Here is a 20,125-nt window from a genome sequence, read left to right on the forward strand (position 1 = left end):
TTTTTTTTAATTTTGAGGCAGAGTTTTGCTCTTGTTGCCCAGGCTAGAGTGCAGTAGCGCAATCTTGGCTCAGTGCAACCTCTGCCTCCCGAGTTCAAGCAATTCTTCTGCCTCAGTGTCCCAAGTAGCTGGGATTACAGGCATGAGCCACCACGCCCGGCTAATTTTGTATTTTTAGTAGAGACGGGGTTTCTCCATGTAGGTCAGGTTGTTCTCAAGCTCCCAAACTCAGGTGATCTGCCCGCCTCAGCCTACCAAGGCTGGGATGACAGGCGTGAGCCACTGTTCTTGGCCTCTTACTGATATTTCAAAATACAGTTTTAATGTTGTGAAATGGTATGCTTATTGGAAAAAGTGATTCAAATAATACATAAAGTTAAAATTCTCCAAAAATCACTTGTCGCATATATCGTGTTATCATTTGAGTGACTATCTTCCTTGGCATCTCTTGATTCACACATATAATGCCTTTATTCCTAATCATGCAAATTTAATACTTGTTAATGTTTTTAAAGAAATTTTGAAAAACCAAAAATTAGAAGTAAACCAAATCACTTTGTGTTTCACTTTCTGAAACTTGTTTTATTAATGTTTTGATATTTTTTTCCAGGTTTTAAGGCATGAATTATAATTAAAAATAAAATAATTGCTTTTTCTTAATACTATGAGCATTTTTCATATGCTTAATCAGTGTCAAAAATTGTGTTTTAATGTAAAACAATGAAAAAATGGTTTAGTAAGTTTATCTGCGCAATTTTAAATAATGCTGCAGCAAACATGCTTATATGTAAATCATCATGTGGGCCAGGCACAGTGGCACATGCCTGTAATCCCAGCTACTTGGAGGCTGAGACAGGAGGATCACTTGAGTCTGGGAGTTCAAGACCAGCCTGGGCAACATAGCAAGATCCCATCTCTTCAAGAAAATTGAAAAATTAGTCACAATGGTGTGCACCTGTAGTCTGCTCTGGAGTCTACTCTGGAGGCTGAGGCAGGAGGATCACTGAGCCTGGGAATTTTTTTTTAGTTTTTTATTTTATTTTATTTTTTTGAGACAGAGTCTCACTTTTGCCCAGGCTGGAGTGTAGTGGCATGATCTCGGCTCTCTACAACCTCTGCCTCCTGGGTTCAAACAATTCTCCTGTCTCACCCTCCCAAGTAGCTGGGATTATAGGCAAGCACCACCACACTCAGCTATTTTTTTGTATTTTTAAATCTCACCATGTTGGCCAGGCTGGTCTCTAACTCCTGACCTCAAGTGATCCATCCAACTCAGCCTCTCAAAGTGCTGGGATTACAGGCATGAGCCACCACGCCCAGCCTGAGCCTGGGAGTTTAGGACTGGCCTGGGCAACATACATATGCACACACATATACACACCATATAGGTATCTCATCATGTCACTCTCCTGTTTAGTAGACATTCTTAAGGGCTTAAGTTTGTTTTTTGATCAGCTCTTCCAGTGGTGTCTCATTCTACATTTAGGCCACTCCTCAGAGCTGCTCCTCCATCAATCTGGCAGGCTTTGGAAGAGTGGCTATATCCTAGAGAGAAGGAAGAAAAGTAAATGGGCATAGCAGTGAAACAATATTAGAGATGACTTAATTCTTTCCTGACCCTCTTTGTTCTGTACAAGATTTCTGGTGGCTTGTGAAAAGAGCCTTGAAAGTGAAATAATTCTTTAAAGCTTGCAAAAGAGAGCCCAGATTAAGTCAGAGTGGAAAGTCAAAACTGGAGAAAAGAGCAGTCAAAACAGGAGAAATGAGGAGGAAGTTCATCTATAGGTAATAAGGTTGGTTTTCATTTTCTGATTTGAACGTCTTGACGTGGGAAGGAAGACACAGTTCTTTAATAGGATCTCATGCCAAAAAAAGAATGTTCCTTAGAGGAATTTTCTTAAATATTAAGTAAAATAAAAGAAAAAAATCTTTTCCAAACAGAGCTTCACACAGGAGACAGTGACTAATAGTGGAATCTTTATAGTATACCATCAGGGGTTAGTTTTTGAGTTTCTTTTTTGTACAGCTCTATTTATAAACATTGATTTGTGGCTAGGTGTGGTGGCTCATGCCTGTAATTCCAGCCCTTTGGGAGGCCGAGTTGGGTGGATCACCTGAGGTCAGGAGTTCGAGACCAGGCTGACCAACATGGTGAAACCCTGTCTCTACTAAAAATATAAAAAATAGCCGGGCGTAGTGGTGTGTGCCTGTAATCTCAGCTACTCAGGAGGCTGAGGCAGGAGAATTGCTTGAAGCCAGGAGGCGGAGGTTGCAGTGAGCTGAGATCCTGCCACTGCACTCCAGCCTGGATGACAGAGTGAAACTCCGTCTCAAAAAAAACTGGCCAAAAACCAAAAAACCATTGATTTGTTTTTGTGTCTTTTATTCTTTCTTAGAAATCTGAGAAGAAAAAGGATATTTATGTTAAAGAAAATAGAATAAAACTCATTCTATCATGCAGTTAGCTCATGGATACTTAGGACTCATATAACTAAAATACATTATGGAACCTAGTGATTCCTTCTTTATCTGGAAACATTTTGCTGTTTCATCTTATAGAGCAAGGACTGAAACAAGAAGGGAGAGTGCTACTTTGTTTAATGTCAGCTGGAAATATGGTGGTTCAGATTTTTTGGCACTATGTGCATGCGTATTTGCAAGTGATCATGAAAGTACCAAGAGTGTTGATTTTGAGGTTACAAATAAACTGTAGCCAGGAAGTGAATTTGTAAATACGGAAGCTACAAAAAATGAGGATCAACTGTACCATAAAAATCTCTCTTTAATAGGTGATAGTTTATTAATGCTCTCTTAAAGGAAAAACTTAAACTATTTATATGTATTTATGTGACTCTCGTTATAATGCCCATTATTGTTCTCTGGACATTTGTTTTATGAATGTTCTTTTTTTTTTTTTTTTTTTTTTTTTTTTTTTTTTTTTTTTTTTTTTTTTTTTTTTTTTTTTTTTTTTTAGCTTGATAAAGATGACATGGTATACATGGAAGCATATGATAAATTGTTGGAGTCCTGGCTAACTTTGGTTCAAGATGACAAACATTTCCATAAAGGCTTTTTTACGCAACATGCAGTTCAAGTTTTCAATTCCTATATTCAGTGCCACCTAGCGGCTCCAGATGGCACAAGGAATTTGGTGAGTTTTAAGCAAGATGATAATTAACAGTCTATTTCATCATAGGCTATATTCACCATGTTATTCATTATATAATACCAGAAATTTAGGATGGTTTCCCTCAGAAGATTTGCTGGGAGCAGAAGTGGTCCTTATTCTCTAAGTTCTTATTATGTGGGATGCTGCTTATAGTTATTCCTTTTCAGTTTTCAGTTACCCACCTCTTTCTGTCTAGCTGTCAAGAGATATGAATAATTTGGACCATGGGTGTCCGGTCGTTTGAGTGACAGAAATTCAATTATCCCATGTGAGAGGTGGGTTTGGGTGTGCAGTTAGTTGTATTGATCACCATGGGGTGATTCCTGTACTTCTTTCTCTTGTATGTTTTCCCCTTTTGATAACTACCATGGCTGTCAGCATTGTTAGAAGTTAGCTGTTCTCAAAGGTTGGCTGTGTCCCGCTCTCCTTTTGCTATGCAGTGCTAAACTATGTTATGGAGCCACAGAATTGCACGTTGAATAGGTAGTGCAGTTCCTCATTGTTTATTTCTTTCTCTTGCAATAGACTGCCAATGGTGTGGCCTCTCGTGAGGAGGAAGAAATAAGTGAACTTCAAGAGGATGATCGAGACCAGTTTTCTGATCAACTGGCCAGTGTAGGAATGCTAGGAAGAATTGCTGCAGAACACTGTATACCTCTTCTGACAAGGTACACACAGTCCAAAGAAACCCCATGGAGCAAATACTCTCTATTCACAATTCCCTGGAGAACACTTAAAGTGTTTAAAGACTTTAAACACCCCCACCCCGTGTCCCAGCACACTGGAACAAATGGACAGAAACATACTCATGATTGCATTCCTTGGCTTAGACATTTGGAGCCCAGGCACTACAGCATAGATGGCAGAGAGATTATGGAAAACATGGTATGAGAAATGATTTGACCCATATCAGTAAAAACTTGGAATAACCAGTTTTCAAATGCCTGTTGTAAACCTTGATTGTTTGTAAAGCAGTGTTTTAATTCTATGTTATAAAAAATAAATCATAATTCCTATAATGCTATGAGAACAGTTGTGTACTATAATGTTTTTGTATATGTGTTTTTATGCTAACATTTAATTCGTGTTGTCTAATACATGGAAGTTTTAAGTTGATCCATGTCTTTGCTTATTGAACTTTATGAAGCCACTGTTTTCTCCTCTTTTAGTTTATTAGAAGAAAGAGTAACAAGGCTCCATGGTCAATTACAACAACATCAGCAACAATTACTTGCTTCACCGGGTTCAAGCACTATTGACAACAAAATGCTTGATGATCTCTACGAAGATATTCACTGGCTTATTTTAGTTACAGGTTGGTTGGTGGTTTCTTTTTAAAACGTAATTGCCAGCTGAGCAATTTAAGCCTTAAAAGAAGCTTCAATCTTAAAAACAATAGTTTATATATAATATTGGATAAAATCTGGATAGAGCTATTTTCTGTCATAGAACTATGGATGCATTTTTTTAAAATACTGGCTAATATGTAAGCAGTGCCTGTGGCATACCAAATCTTTTATAGATCTCATTCTACCCAGTGAATTAGCGTTGCTCGCCATTATTACTGTTACCATCATCATCGTCATTATCTCCAACGAATAGATGAAGCAGCTGAGTCTTTGAGAGTATAAGAAACTAACCCATTGTCACACTGCTGTTAATTTTCAAAGCCAGAATGTAAATCTAGGCAGTCTTTCTTGACCACCATACTCTTAGTGTTTCCATATTTTAAATGATGAGGAAAAAAATATTGAAATGGAAAAAAAAAATTCTGAAAATGAATTCTCTAATACTGGTTTCTAATATAGATAGTAGCAGAATTTTTTTTTATTAACTTTACAGAATATAGTACTGAAAATTACTTAAGGTAGTAGATTAAAAAGCCCCTATGAATTATAAAATTGGTGAATAAAACATTTGTCCTTTTCTGTATTTTTGAGGGTTACTTATCTGAGACGTAGAAAGTTTTTTCACATAAATTTGAAATTAACAGGTTAACATTTATAATTTACTTTTACATCAATTTATATGATGTATATAAATCAAATAAAACTGAAAACATTTATAGTACAATTTGATAAATGTAGATTTGTTAAGTGTTCATTTTTAATTTTTTTTAAACTGAAGGCTACCTCTTAGCTGATGATACTCAGGGAGAGACTCCGCTAATACCTCCAGAAATAATGGAATATTCCATTAAGCATTCATCTGAAGTTGACATTAATACAACACTTCAAATTTTGGGATCTCCAGGAGAAAAGGCTTCTTCCATCCCAGGGTACAACAGAACAGATTCTGTGATTAGGTAATATAAACTCTATAGCTGTGCTCTTGTAATTTTTATACTGTTTTATAAATTCTGAGTTGACGGGTAGATGACTGGAGTGATAGGCACGTTGTAAGTCTGATACATGAAAAAAACGAAAACTTGGAGAAGCCTTGAAATACACAAGGATGGCAAGTACTCAGTATATTTAGGCAATGGCACTCTAGTGAGAGTTGACAGCTATACCCAGTGCTGAAGAAAACATGTCAAATAATTCTGAACACAACGAGACTTGGAAGGGACATTGAATGTAGTTATGAACATAACGCCTGTCTATCAGAGAGCAATACTCATATATACAGGCACCCTAAATGAAGGGAACCAGATGAACTTTAACAAGTATTATTTCATAAAAACTAAAACGACGTTTTGGTGGCTTTCTTATGGAAAATGATAGATGACAGATAATTCATATATCATAAAATGGAAATCTTTATTCTAAATGTGAAACTTAAGGGCCCTGTTACAAGACAGGAGAATACCTCGAATGAGATGATTCACTTTAATCTTCCTAATAATAATGGCAAAATTTTTGTTAATTCTTAATGGTGAAAATAAGGAGGAGTAAACTGTATTAAAATGTTCTTGCTTGGCACTGTGGCTCGCGCCTGTAGTCCCCACACTTTGGGAGGCTGAGGCACGCAGATCACGAGGTCAAGAGATGGAGACTCTCCTGGCCAATATGGTGAAACCCTGTTGTCACTACGAAAAATAGAAAAATTAGCTGGGTGTGGTGGCACGCGCTTGTAATCCCAGCTACTCAGGTGGCTGAGGCAGGAGAATCGCTTGAACCCGGGAGGCGGAGGTTGAAGTGAGCCTAGATCGGGCCACTGCACTCCAGCCTGGCGACAGAGCGAGACTCCATCTCAAAAAAAAAAAAAAGAAAGTTCCTAAAAGTGGACTTGAAAACATTTAACATTTCAGTATCTTTAACTTTATTTTAAATTTAGGTTGCAAGCAGAGACGTCAGTAATGATAATAACATTGGTTTTTGTCAGCTGCAAAACCAGTAACTTCTATCAAACAGGATGCTGTCCCCTTTATTCTTTTTCATATGCAAAAATATATGAATATCATTCAAACATGGTATAGAAAATGTGATTTTTTAAAAAATAGTTGAAATATTAAGCTGATGCCAAGGAAATGTTGGGGAATTTATTTCCTTTATTGTTGCATTCTCTTGTTTGAAATAAAATCATCCTTTATTGAAAAAATGATATCTTCCTTTTAGAATTACCACAGCCATTCGATTTAGTGTCTCTGGAAATCAATGGTTTGCTCTGGTTTGGTTAGTGGTGAATGTTAATTTAAAAAGCACTTCATTTCAGGTTGCTGTCATGTCATATATTGTTATATTTTTTGCTTGGGCAGTACCATCAGGAATGCTTTCCTTGTATTTTAAGTGCTTTTTCAATTTTTGTCAGTCCCAGGTGTTAGTGTGGGAGCAAAACATTTTGGTATTTGAGAGCACAGACTATGGAGGATTGGAATAAAAAAAAAAAAAAAAAAGTCAACACGTTTTTAATCCAAAGAATTAATATGAAATTTAAAAGCATATGGTAGAAGCATTTCTTGTTCCACTAAAAAAGCAGCTCATATTTCTTAAAACAGGTGTCATTTGAGAAATAATTATTGACTAGTGACTACATAACAGGCAGCCTTTGGGTATTTGAACAAAGCAGATAAAAGTCACTCCTCTTTTAGAGCTCTTTGTAAAAGAGCTCTATGCGTATGTTAGAAGACGGCAAATGTGACAGGTAAAAAGCTAGAGTGAGAGTATCAGTAGGGATTATTGTAGTTGTTATTAGTGTGATCAGTGTTGGCTTCATTTAGAAAGTGACTTGGGAGCAGAGATGTGAGGTTGGTAAGGGAGGCCGTGAAGGTGTCTGGAGGGAGAGCATTCCAAGCAAAATAAACAGTGAATGCAAAGGCCCTGGGCCTGCTTGGTGTGTTCACGAACAGCAAGAATACCGTGATGGGTTGAGCAGAGTGAGGTGGAATTTTGTAGGAGATGGGAGTTAGGAAAATAGATAAGGTCTTAGGCCTTTGTAACATCTTTGGCTTTTGTTCCGAATGAAGCGCTATGCCATTGTAGGGTTTTGAGCAGAAGAGTAACTTACATGTTAAGAAATTTCCTCTGCTGCATTGAGAGTAAATGTGGAGGCTGTGTGTGATGGCTCACACCTATAATCCCAGCACTTTGGGAGGTTAAGGCGGCTGGCTCATGAGGTCAGGAGTTTGAGACCAGCCTGGGGAACATGCTGAAACCCCATCTCTACTAAATACAAAAATGTAGCCGGGCATGGTGGTGCCCACCTCCTGTAGTCCCAGATACTCAGGAGGCTGAGGCACGATAATCACTTGAACCCGGCAGGCGGAGGTTGCAAGTAAGCTGAGATTGCGCCGCTGCACTTCAGCCTGGGTGACAGAGTGAGACCCTGTCTCAAACAAAAAAACAAACCCCCAAAACTCGAGTAAATGATGGAAGCCGGGAGACCAGTTAGGAGACAAATTGCAGTAATCCAAGAGAAAGATGATGGTGGCTCAGAGTGAATATACTGGAGGTTGTAAGAAGTCAAAGAAAGCTCTGTTTGATTTTTTTGTGCTCACTTTTGATTTATGACATACAAATGTAATTCAGGATTGACTTGGAAAATATAAGAAACTGAATGCTGTCTGGAATATATTTGTAGGTACAGTGCTTTAAGAAATTGAAGTAGGAATAGGATATTAATCTTGGAATATCAACAATTTAAAAATATTTTGATGTTTTTGTCAGTTGAATCTTCAACTCCCCTGCGTGCCGGGATCTAAGGATACAGTTAGAAGTATGTAAGTGTGTCATAGGAGCTCCTGGTTCCCCTAATATATGGGCAGAGGAGAGCCAGAGGGGCTTCTTGAAACAGGAGAGTATTTCAGGCAGTGACACTAGCATAAGTAGTAATGTTACACTAAAGGGGTCCCAATCCAGACCCCAAGTGAGGGTTCTTGGATCTTGTGCAAGAAAGAATTCAGGGTGAGTCTATAAAGTGAAAGCAAATTTATTAAGAAAGTAAAGGAATAAAAGAATGGCTACTCCATAGAGCAGGAAGTTCCCAAAAGAGGAGGAACACGTCCACCATAGGCACAATGCTGTATATATGTATATAGGATAAGAAAAGATCAGGGAGAGATGCTCTGCTACAAGGGTTTGTGATAAAGGATTCGTTTTCTTAATTACTGTATTTTGCAAGACTCAATAGTATTATCTCTAAGGCAAAATTAGGAATGCCTTTGTTCTCCAGATGTTAGAATATCTGGACATTCCCAAGTCTGGGTCTGTTTAGTAAACATTACTAATTTGTTCCTTTAACTATAAACTTCTAGAGACTAGGGAATGCCTCACTTTTTGGGAATACAGCCCATTAGGCCCCAGCTTCATCTTCCTAGCCCTCACCCAAGATGGATTCAGTCTGGTTCGATGCCTCTGACGTAAGAGAGCCCTGCTCAAGTGAGAGGAACTTAAGGTTTGGCTGGTGTGTGACCCAGGAGGGCAGAATGATGGCCTTCATGGGTGGATGAGGGTGGAGAGGCAGGGAGGGTGCTGTGAGTGGGGCTGATGAAGTGGGAGTAAAAATGCTGACAAGGATTTAAGTAGAGAAGTGAAGTGATCAAATTGTTTCAGAGTTACTATTGCATGGATAATCAATTTAAAGGGTGACAAGGCAAGTTAGGAAGCATGTTCTTTTGTAGTCATGGAGTGAAATGGAGAAAGGCTCTTGGGTCGTAAGATGATTTCTGAGGTAGAAGAAAGGCCCCTGGGCACCTCCCCTGAACCTGCCTGACTCAGGTTGAGTGGCTCTTTCATTGATGTTTCTTCCCCTTTACAAAAGAAAGGCCAAAGCTCTCACTCCTACCTCTGAACATGTAGATTGGCAGGTGTGTAAAACACTACAGAGGAGAGGGACAGTTGCAGACGATGTGGCATTGACACAGTAAGTGACTAAGTCACTAGTGAGTGGACAGTTAGCAGGTTTCAGACCTTTACATTAAATGACATGAAGGAGACCTGATCACGTCAACTAAGAGATGATTAAAAATAATTTTTGTTGGTAGATCTCTGTGATTTTTGGCATATAACTTGGAAGAAATTCAGATAATTGGGTGATTCTGCTATTTTAAAAATAGGTTCTACTTATGAAGTTTTCTCAGTACTTATATAGATTAAAAGGAAAAATAGGCATCAAATGCTCAACTCGCTCTTCTGGCAATAGGTAATGTTCATTCAAAGGTACATGAACTAAGTGGGGAACAAACCCTACTAAGTTAATCACATTAAGAGATACATACACTTTTATTTTTGTGTTTAATTATTTATGTTCAATAATTTATTTAAATTTATGCTGTTTTGCTCAATTGTGTAGTTTTAAGTATCATAATGATAACTCAATCCAGAAGACATTTGTAAACACTTACGGTCTTATGATCATTGAAAATGATTAAAAGTTATCCTTCAGTATGTAGACATTTGTATCAGAGTATGTTGTATGATGAATAAAATGCTGGAACGTAAAAATTTATTACATTAGGATGATGTTCTATGGGGAAATGAAATTGAAATAAAAGTAAGAAAAATTTGTTTTATATTTTTAATGGATGATATTGGATATCAGAACATTATGATAATAAAACTCCAGTGCATAAATTTAAAGTGTTAATGTAACCATTTTATTTCAAATTTTGTTAGGCCGGAATAGATATTTAAAATGATTTAATCTTACCAGAAAGTTTGACATATCTACAACTTAAACGTATTAATGTGTTGTGAGATTGTTGGGGTTTTGTTTTGTTGTTGTTCATAGACCCTCTAAAAATTTTTTTTTAAAGTTTGAATGCTGGTGGTATAGGAAGCGTGCAGACAGTGAAGAAGGCAGGGCATTGGTGGCTCATGCCTGTAATCCCAACACTTTGGGAGGCCAAGGTGGGAGGATTGCTTGAGCTCAGCAGTTCAAGACCAGCCTGGGCAACATGGTGAAACCCTGTCTTTACAAAAAATTTTTAAATCAGCCTTGTGTGGTGGCTGTAGTCCCAGCTACTTTGGAGACTCAGGCAGGAGGATCCCTTGAACCCAAAAAGTTAAGGCTTCAGTGAGCCGTGATTGTGCCTGGGTATTCTCCAGACTGGGTGAGAGAACAACTCTGTCTCAAAAAGAAGAAAACGAAGAGATTCTGGGGTGGAACGTTATAAACCTCCTGATTTAAAGAAGAAGGTCAGGAGAAGAGGATGCTGCCATAAAGACTGGGAAGGAGGAAGCAGATGGCTAGATGAGGGAAGGAAGGGCAGTGACCCCAGGGAGGCTTCAGGAAGATAAGGGCAGTGACAGTGGGCCATCCAGTGGGGTAAAGAACTGACCCGTTTGTATGATCTCATGATAAGATCATTTAAGGCTTCCTGAGAGTACTAGGAAAGGAGCATAAGCCAAACTTGAGTGATTAGAATCCTTTTCTCAGCACTAATATTCATTGGTATATAATGGGTTCTTTCTATTACATCCTTTCCTTCCTTGCCTTTTGGCTAACGTCAAGTTAAATATATATCATATCTGATTATGTGCCCTCCCCAACAAAGGCATTTCTACTTGTCTGCATGTCATGCTATGTGATTAACACCACACAGCCATGTGAATTATGTGATGTAGGAAAGGACACTATGTGTGCTTACACAGGTAATCTTTCTAGCAAGAATTTTATTTAAAAATACCATGAAGACTCAAATGTACTAGGAAGTACCAGATTTAGACACGGCTCAATATTCAAAACTTTCTAGATAACTCCCAGATCTTGTACTGTAACATGACCATGATATAAAAAAAAAAAACAGGGTAGTTTTAAGTAGTGATGCTAAGTAGTACAAGTTAAAAGAATTTGGCATGTGCGCTGAAGATTTAATTTGATGTATTTCTCCTGAAAATCTGAAAATTTTGAATCTGAAAATTCTCTTTAGCTAGTAATGCTGAGATTCGCACATGTGGTCACAACTTCGGCAGAAGGATGTCTCTAGTGTTGACTCTTCCTTTTCTTTATGTCTCCTACTCTGTAAAAGAGCAGAAATAATATGGGGACACTTGTCTAAACTCTACTGATGAAATTTTCAAGTGTAGCCTGACCTAAATCCAGATAATTTAAAGACAAAAAAGGACTTTTATGGAAAAAAAAAAATATGGTTAGACAGCCACTAAATAAGTGAAAGAATAAATGACTTCTGTTTTATACCTACAGGCTGTTGTCTGCCATTCTCAGAGTTTCAGAAGTCGAATCTCGAGCAATAAGAGCAGATCTCACTCACCTACTAAGTCCCCAGATGGGCAAAGATATTGTTTGGTTTTTAAAACGCTGGGCGAAGACTTACCTCCTGGTGGACGAAAAACTGTATGATCAGGTCAGAATGTAAAACTGTTAAAACTTCATTTGGATTTATGATGATGGCAGTTATAGAAGCAGGAACATTTCTCTTGGTGGCTTTCTTGTCAAAATGTAACTGTTTAAGAGCAGTTCAACATTTTCCATGTTGAAGAGAATTATGTGACTGGAATGCTGTTTTAATGTGTTTTTTAGGGCACATCATTTGATTTAGTTTATTTTAACCACTGTTGAAGATAACAGATTATTATTTGGGAATAGATTATGCTTTTTTGTATTTGGTTTAAATATTATGTTAGTTTTTTAATGCGTTGGGAATAACAGAAATTGATGGGAAAGTCACGCTGGAAAATGTGAGCGGATTGAGGATGTCTTTTTTTTTGACCTATGGAAATGTTAGTACATGCATAAAGTTGATGTGAAGTAAGCATTACTTTAGATTAGATAGTAATTTGTTTGATTTTTCTCGGGGTTTCTTCAGTTGATCTTTCTTGCTTACCTTAAAAAATTTGTTTCCTCTCTTAAGATAAGTCTACCATTCAGTACGGCGTTTGGAGCAGATACAGAGGGTTCTCAGTGGATAATTGGCTACCTCTTACAAAAAGTCATCAGTAACCTCTCAGTCTGGAGTAGTGAGCAGGACCTTGCGAATGACACTGTGCAGCTCCTTGTCACTTTGGTGGAAAGAAGAGAAAGGTTAGCCCATTGTTGGAGGCTGACTGTGTGTGTATGTGTGTGGGTGAGAAATTCTTTTTCCCTTTTTAGTGTAGTCCTTTCAACTGGCAAATGGTTACATAGTCTTAATTCCAGATAGAGCATACATTTTTGAGTAGTGCATTTTAAAAACTATGTCACACTATTATTACAAATCCAAATGGAGCTTTCCCATCTTATAATTGAGCATTGCATTGACTCCTTCAGGATTTGGCAACAAAGCCCTATGAATAACACATTAGTAATTTGTAGTGTTACAGACACTTTTATGTGGAATATGCTCATTTGAATTTTTAGCCATCTTATCCCCATTTTAAAAATCAAATACTGATATTTAAAATTTAATGTTGGAAAGTAAAATTTTTAGTGCTTCCTTAAACAATAGAAATGTTTTCATTGTTCTTACTATATAGGAATATCATTGTTATTATTAGCATTGTGATTGGCTGATTTATTGAATTCTTATAATTTACTATGTACTCTTCTATATCAGTCTCAGCCATGAGACTGTTATTCCTGTTTTGCAGATTATAGAGAAGTGATGATTGATAGAGATTAAATAATTTTACATTGCCAAACAACTAGTGTGATTTGCATGTAAGCCTTTGTGACTTCAAAGCCTATACTGTTTACTGTACCTTGCTTTAAAAAATTAAATCTAGTTATTTTTGATTTTCGTTTTCTTCATATGTATATATGAAGAAATAAGTAATACATAAGTAATACATCTTATGTTTTGTTATTTCTACCTGTAGGGCAAACTTAGTAATTCAGTGTGAGAACTGGTGGAACTTAGCTAAGCAGTTTGCAAGCCGAAGCCCACCTCTTAATTTCTTGTCAAGTCCTGTGCAGAGGACATTGATGAAGGCTCTAGTCTTAGGAGGTTTTGCACATATGGACACGGAAACCAAACAGCAGTATTGGACAGAGGTAATGGTGCCTTCTATTTTGATTACACCCTTTTGTGTAACTTTGTAGCTTCTTTACCTATGCGTTGCCATAAAAGAGTCTATGGAGACATAAACATATCAGTCATAGCCTTTTCTTTTCCTTTCCCTTTTCCCTTTCCCTTCCTTTTTCCCTTTCCTTTCCCCCTCCCCTTCCCCTTCCCTTCCCTTCCCCTTCCCTTCCCTTCCCTTTTTCCTTTCCTTTCCTTTCTTTTCTCTTCCCTTCTCTTCTTTTCTTGAGAGGGTCTCACTTACTCTGTCGCCCAGGCTAGAGTGCAGTGGTGCAATCACAGCTCATTGCAGCCTCTACCTCCCGGGTTCAAGCAATTCTTCTGACTCAGCCTCCCAAGTGGCTGGGACTACAGACTCATGCCACCATGTCCTGCAAATTTTTGTATTTTTAGTAGAAACAGGGTTTTCCCATGTTGGCTAGGCTGGTCTTGAACTCCTGGACTCAAGCGATCTGCCCACCTTAGCCTCCCAAAGTACTGGGATTACAGGCATGAGCCACTGCGCCTGACCCAGTCATGGCTTTTCTGATGTTTTTTTCTCCTAATTAATGGATTGAAGCTTCTTGTTTTACAAATGTTATCTTATAATTTTTCTGTACCTGCCTGTATGTGATGACATTGAATATTATCAAGTGTGCTGCATTTTAGGCACATTTTTCCTAACTCAGTTGAGAGCATGGACTGGTTTATTAAATCTTCATTAGGGATCAGGGAAACATTCTCCTGTCTTGAATGAGATGCATATTAACCATGATATTCATTTCCTGGGGCTGCTGTGACAGAATACCACAACAGAAATTTGTTTTCTCCTATTTCTGGAGGCTAGAAGTCCAAACTGTAAGGTGGCAGCAGGACTCGTTCTTTCTGAAGGCTGTGAGGGAAAATTTGTAGCCTCCGGTAGCTTGCTGGCCATCTTTGGCCTTCCTTTATTTGTAAACACATCACCCTGATCCTTGAATCCTTGCCTTCAATGTTCACATGTTCCCCCTGTGTGTGTCTGCATCCACACTTGTCCTTTCTATATCAATTATATTGAAGTAGGGGCCCACCCTATTCTGGTATTACCTCATCAACTAATTATATCTATGACAACCCTATTTTCTATTCTATTTATTCTATTCTATTCTATTTGTTTATTTTTAGAGATGGGGTTTCATCATGTTGGCCAGGATGGTCTCGATCTCTTGACCTCGTGATCTACCCGCCTCAGCCTCCGAAAGTGCTGGGATTACAGGCATAAGCCACCACACCCAGCCTTTCTTTTTTTTTTTTTTTTTTTTTTTTTTTTTTAATGAGATGGAGTCTCACTCTATCGCCCAGTCTGGATTGCAGCGGCGTGATCTCAGTTTACTGTAACCTCCACCTCCTGGGTCAAGCAATTATCCTGTCTCAGCCTCCCGAGTAGCTAGGATTGAAGGCACTCACCACCACATCTGGCTAATTTTTGTATTTTTAGTAGAGACAGGGTTTCACCACATTGACCAGGCTGGTCTCGAACTCCTGACGCAGGTGATCCGCTCACCTCAACCTCCCAAAGTGTTGGGGTTACAGGCATGAGCCACCATGCCTGGCCAACCCTATTGTCAAATAAGGTCATGTCCTGGGGTTTGGATTTCCACACAGGAGTTTTTGAGGGACACAGTTTGACCCATAACAACAACCATGGGCACATTATTTAATGGGCTTTAACTCAAGGACCAAGAGTTGCCAGTGTGTGTGTAGGTTGCCAGTCTGCAGTCCTTGTGTCTGGAGGGCGCTTAGTGTTTGAGAAGGGGCACAGTAATGGAATTAGGCAGTTGTTTGTGACTTCAAATCCAGGGGAAACCAGACTGACTAAGTATTTTTATTTTAAATGATTGTATTATCATATGGACAGCTTTAAGTAGAATTAAGATACTGTCCTCTTGAATATGAGTACTCTTATATACAGGGCAGGACTGATTATCTGAAGTTATGACGGAAAAAGGAAAAAACAGGCGAGAGCTTTGTTGGGCTTCACTTTGTAGAGGGTGGCAAGCTGCAGCCCGTGGGCCAAATGTGGCTTGCTGTCTGATTTTGTAAATAAAGTTTATCTTTGTTTTTTCCTTTTTGGCTAATTACTTGGGAACAGATGGAGGGAAATGACAGAATTCTTTGAGTGGCAGGGAGAAATTTATGTTCCATACCTTGGGTTTTCTGTCCTTTACATGAGCCGGAAGTTAGGATGACCCTCAAAATGGGGAGTGTGAAGTCTGGTTTAGGTATTCTTTGTTATGTGCTTGTCCTGCTTCCAACCATTAGAAATGTTTTGAAAAGTGAGTATTTATCTAAGCTGAGGAAACAAAGCATGTGAACAGAACTTTAAGAAAATGCCTGCTTTATTTTTATAGGTTCTTCAGCCACTTCAGCAGCGATTCTTAAGAGTGATAAACCAAGAAAACTTCCAGCAGATGTGTCAGCAAGAGGAAGTGAAGCAGGAAATCACTGCCACACTGGAGGCCCTGTGTGGCATTGCTGAGGCTACCCAGATTGACAACGTAGCTATTCTGTTTAATTTTTTAATGGACTTTCTTACCAATTGCATTGGGTTGATGGAAGTTTACAAAAATACCCCAGAGACTGTCAATCTTATTATAGAAGTTTTTGTTGAAGTTGCACATAAACAGATATGCTATCTTGGAGAGGTAAGCACTTTCCAATTTTATCACCTTAGGATTAAAACTCTTCAAAGCTATAATAAAATAATAGATCTTTACTTCAAATTTAATTATTGTTATCCTAAATAATATTTTTATTCTTCCAAAAGACTTTTCAAAAATGTTTAATCAAGAGGCTGAAGAGACTCAAAAAGAAAAAAAAGATTAAAAAAAATACTTCTAAATCTGAAAAAGTCGTGTTGAATGAATATAAATTTTTTAAAAATTTCTTCTAAAAAAATAAAATTCAGGTTTGTTACGTAGGTATACGTGTGCTATGGTGGTTTGCTGCACCTGAATATAAATTCTTGTCCTAAAATTTTATTGTTAGAAAAGGAGTAATATTTTAAAAATAGTGTTTTCTTAATATATGCTTTTTTTTTTTTTTTTTAGAAATTATTGTTGTTTTAATGTAGTTTAAAACAAGAATTAATTGCTACTCTTGGAATTGGGAGTTAATGTATCTAGATTATATTTTTGAATTTCTTTAATGTCAGTGTTTGTTTCTCAAATAGATTCTACCAAGTAGCATAATTTATGTATTTTTTTGCAGTCCAAAGCTATGAACTTATATGAAGCCTGCCTTACTTTGTTGCAAGTGTATTCTAAGAATAATTTAGGGCGGCAAAGAATAGATGTTACAGCGGAAGAAGAGCAATACCAAGACCTGCTTCTCATCATGGAACTTCTTACTAACCTGCTGTCAAAAGAATTCATAGATTTCAGTGATACAGGTAAAGTGTAACATGATGGTTTTTAAACTTCGTTGTTGTCATCCTTTTTATTAAAGCAAAGGATTATTTTCTGTAAGTGACAGGGGGAAGTTTAATTTATGGAATAAATGAAAGAAGATCTCTGTGGTTGAAGTGAGGGCGGGGACCAGCGGCCCTTCTGCTTGGCTTTCCTCTTGTAAGAATAATAGAAAGAGTATCTCTTATTCATTGAGATCTTACTAAATTCCAAGCCCTATTCTTACCTCTTACAATGATATGAAGTCGATCCCATTGTTATTCTCACTTTGTAGTTGAGGAAACAGAAGCACAGAGAGATTAAGTCGCTTGGCCACAGATACTTAGCTAGGACTGGGATTCAAATCCCAGCCTATGACTCCAGATGCCAGTCTCTTCAAAGCTACACTTTATTGATTAATCACTTCTCCATGTCCCCCAAGGTGGCCATCCCAGCACACCCTAGCACTTTCCAGAGTGCAGCTTGGAAAGCCCTGTTGGGGTAGGAAGCACTGGTCTCGGAGTTAACAGGCTACACTTTGAGGACCTGGCCTAGTAGCTCACCTACAGCATGACGTGGGGGGAGTTGATTAGCCTACCTGTGCCTTTACTAGTTTGTCAAATGGGTATGATAATAAATACCTTTCATCATGATTGAAGGATCAGCTGTAAAGTATCTTTGGTGCCTAGCATTGTGTCTGATAATCAGTAAGTAAAAGGTAGTTGCCGTTACAGGCGAGAACCTGATCAGTAATTTAAACCTCATTTATTTGTATAGTTTCAGTGCTATACAGTTCACTCGCCTCTTATCCCACTGCTAACTTTGCCTTCAAGCAAAGTAGATCTTGTTTCATAAGAGAAAAATGAATCCTATCTAGACTCTCCTATTATATATTGTGCACACATGTATGATAGTAGGCATTTTTGACTTCCTCCTTGTAAGATTCTCTAAGTTGGCTGCTGTAATGTCCCACTTGACTTATTTATCCCAATCCTTGAGATTGTTCTGTTTCCTTCATTTTTTCATATTCCTTATTCACTGGACCATGGTTTTTCTTTTTTTTATTCTTGGACCACGGTTTTTCTAATATCTGCTCTGAGCTAGGTACCATCAACCTCACAATGTACAAGGTTTATTCTTTATTCTTTTTTGCTGTTAACTAGGGGTACTAAGGTGAGATAGTCTGAAAAGCACTGCACAAATTCACTCTTCCATAGTAAATTCTCTCTGGTCTGTTTTTAGGCCCAGCCTCTCACCCAAGTTTTCTAACTTCAGGTCAGTGCTGCTCAGTCCTGGAGTTTTTAACTTTTTTTCTTTCCTTGTTGTTGTTGCTTTGAGAGGCAGGGTCTCCCTCTGTCATCCAGGCTAGAGTGCAGTGGTGTGATCACTCATTGCAGCCTCGACCTCAGGCTCAAACGGTTCTTCTCCCCCAACCTTCCAAAGTGCTGAGATTTTACAGGTGTGAGCCACTGGGCCCAGCATTTTTTTTTTTTTTTTTTGAGACGGAGTTTCGCTCTTGTTACCCAGGCTGGAGTGCAATGGTGCGATCTCGGCTCACCGCAACCTCCGCCTCCCGGGTTCGGGCAATTCTCCTGCCTCAGCCTCCTGAGTAGCTGGGATTACAGGCACGCGCCACCATGCCCAGCTAATGTTTTTGTATTTTTAGTAGAGATGGGGTTTCACCATGTTGACCAGGATGGTCTCGATCTCTTGACCTCGTGATCCACCCGCCTCGGCCTCCCAAAGTGCTGGGATTACAGGCTTGAGCCACCGCGCCCGGCCTGGGCCCAGCATTCTTAACCTCTCACTAATACAGTATTAGCTGGTTCATGGACTCTTGGAAACTCTTCTATAAATGTTCCAGGTGTGTCAGGACCCCAGGTTAAGAGCCTTGTACCCAGAGAAATCTGTAACTAAATGTTAAGACCCAAAGCCAAAACATGTATATGTTAAGATGATTTACTGTCATGGTTATCCTTGTGTATCATAAATCAGCTCATCGTTTCAAATTTCTCATTTCTAGACATAGTATCATCTTTTTCATGGATTCTTATTCTATGCCCCAAGTCAGGCCCCATCCAAGACCTACTAACTCTAGAAATCTATATGTTGACTAAGGTTCCTCATTGTTTCTGACATACTACCAGATTTGTCTTATTTTCAGAATAATTTTCCTAAAATAGTGATCCCATCATGTTTCCTGCCTACTAAAAGATTACATTAGATCCCAGCACTGGCCACCATATAATAAGAAAAAGGAGAAGGGACAGTGCACATTTCCAGAATATTCTATAATCCTACTGAAAATGGAAGGATTATAATAGAAGTAAACATTTAGAGACAATATGGTGAGGCTCTGGCCAGTTTGTAGAATCTTCTGTCTTCTTCCTTCCTTGAAGGCCCCTTTAGGAAATCAGAACTGCCTCTCTGCTTCCTTACTGGAGTCTAGATGGAGGATCCTTCCGCAGCACAGCCTGAGTTTTTTTTTTATGTACCATAATTTCTGTACTACTTGCCCTGGACCCAGTAGGACTTATACCAACAATAAGGGATAGCCGTTAATATGTTTGGAAAATTTTTTGACCTAGGAGTCTTCTTGGGTTAAGGGTAAAATGTTTTGGATCGTTTATATTAAAGGTGGGGGGCTATGAAAGGCATTCGGAAGACCATCTCCGAGGTTTATGGTGCAGCTGCACTCCTCTTATCTGCCATTCTAAGAACAAATTGTATACAATTAAAGCTAAGCATTTGAAGGAGAGATTTTTGAAATATAAGCAGTGAAAAGATTTCATAATAAGGTTAATAAACTGATGCTATAATGCTCAAGCTAGACAGAACGAAATCAGGGTAAAAACAAAGTGAGTATATAGGGTTGAAATTCAGAAGAAACAAAAACGAAGACAAAGTAGAAAATAATAAAGAAACAGCATTGACAGATAAAGTAAATGACGGTAAAAAAAGAAAATATTTTGTTATTTTAAAAATAAAGATAATAGCTGAAACAAAATATAAAATATTTTAAATATTATAAAACAAAGTTGGCCGGGCGCGGTGGCTCAAGCCTGTAATCCCAGCACTTTGGGAGGCCGAGGCGGGTGGATCACGAGGTCAAGAGATCAAGACCATCCTGGTCAACACGGTGAAACCCCGTCTCTA

At 38.3% G+C, this 20,125-nt stretch overlaps 1 protein-coding gene across 5 annotated transcripts in view; it reads left to right on the forward strand.

Annotated features, from left to right (window-relative positions):
* XPO4 (exportin 4) overlaps window positions 1–20,125 on the forward strand; it is a 116,864-nt gene that overhangs the window by 82,807 nt on the left and 13,932 nt on the right. For all 5 annotated transcript variants that reach the window (XR_001830804.2, XM_017548179.2, XM_017548181.2 and 2 more), the window contains 9 exons: window positions 2,975–3,151; window positions 3,695–3,837; window positions 4,339–4,484; window positions 5,297–5,474; window positions 11,753–11,912; window positions 12,420–12,589; window positions 13,363–13,537; window positions 15,935–16,228; window positions 16,794–16,974. Coding sequence is in view for 4 of the 5 variants with exons in the window: in XM_017548179.2 (XP_017403668.1) it covers window positions 2,975–3,151; window positions 3,695–3,837; window positions 4,339–4,484; window positions 5,297–5,474; window positions 11,753–11,912; window positions 12,420–12,589; window positions 13,363–13,537; window positions 15,935–16,228; window positions 16,794–16,974 (1,624 nt within the window). In the remaining variant the exon portion in view is untranslated. The remainder of the gene's footprint in view (window positions 1–2,974; window positions 3,152–3,694; window positions 3,838–4,338; window positions 4,485–5,296; window positions 5,475–11,752; window positions 11,913–12,419; window positions 12,590–13,362; window positions 13,538–15,934; window positions 16,229–16,793; window positions 16,975–20,125) is intronic.

This window comes from Cebus imitator, unplaced genomic scaffold, assembly GCF_001604975.1.
Source record: "Cebus imitator isolate Cc_AM_T3 unplaced genomic scaffold, Cebus_imitator-1.0 Scaffold204, whole genome shotgun sequence".
Lineage (NCBI taxonomy): Eukaryota > Metazoa > Chordata > Mammalia > Primates > Cebidae > Cebus > Cebus imitator.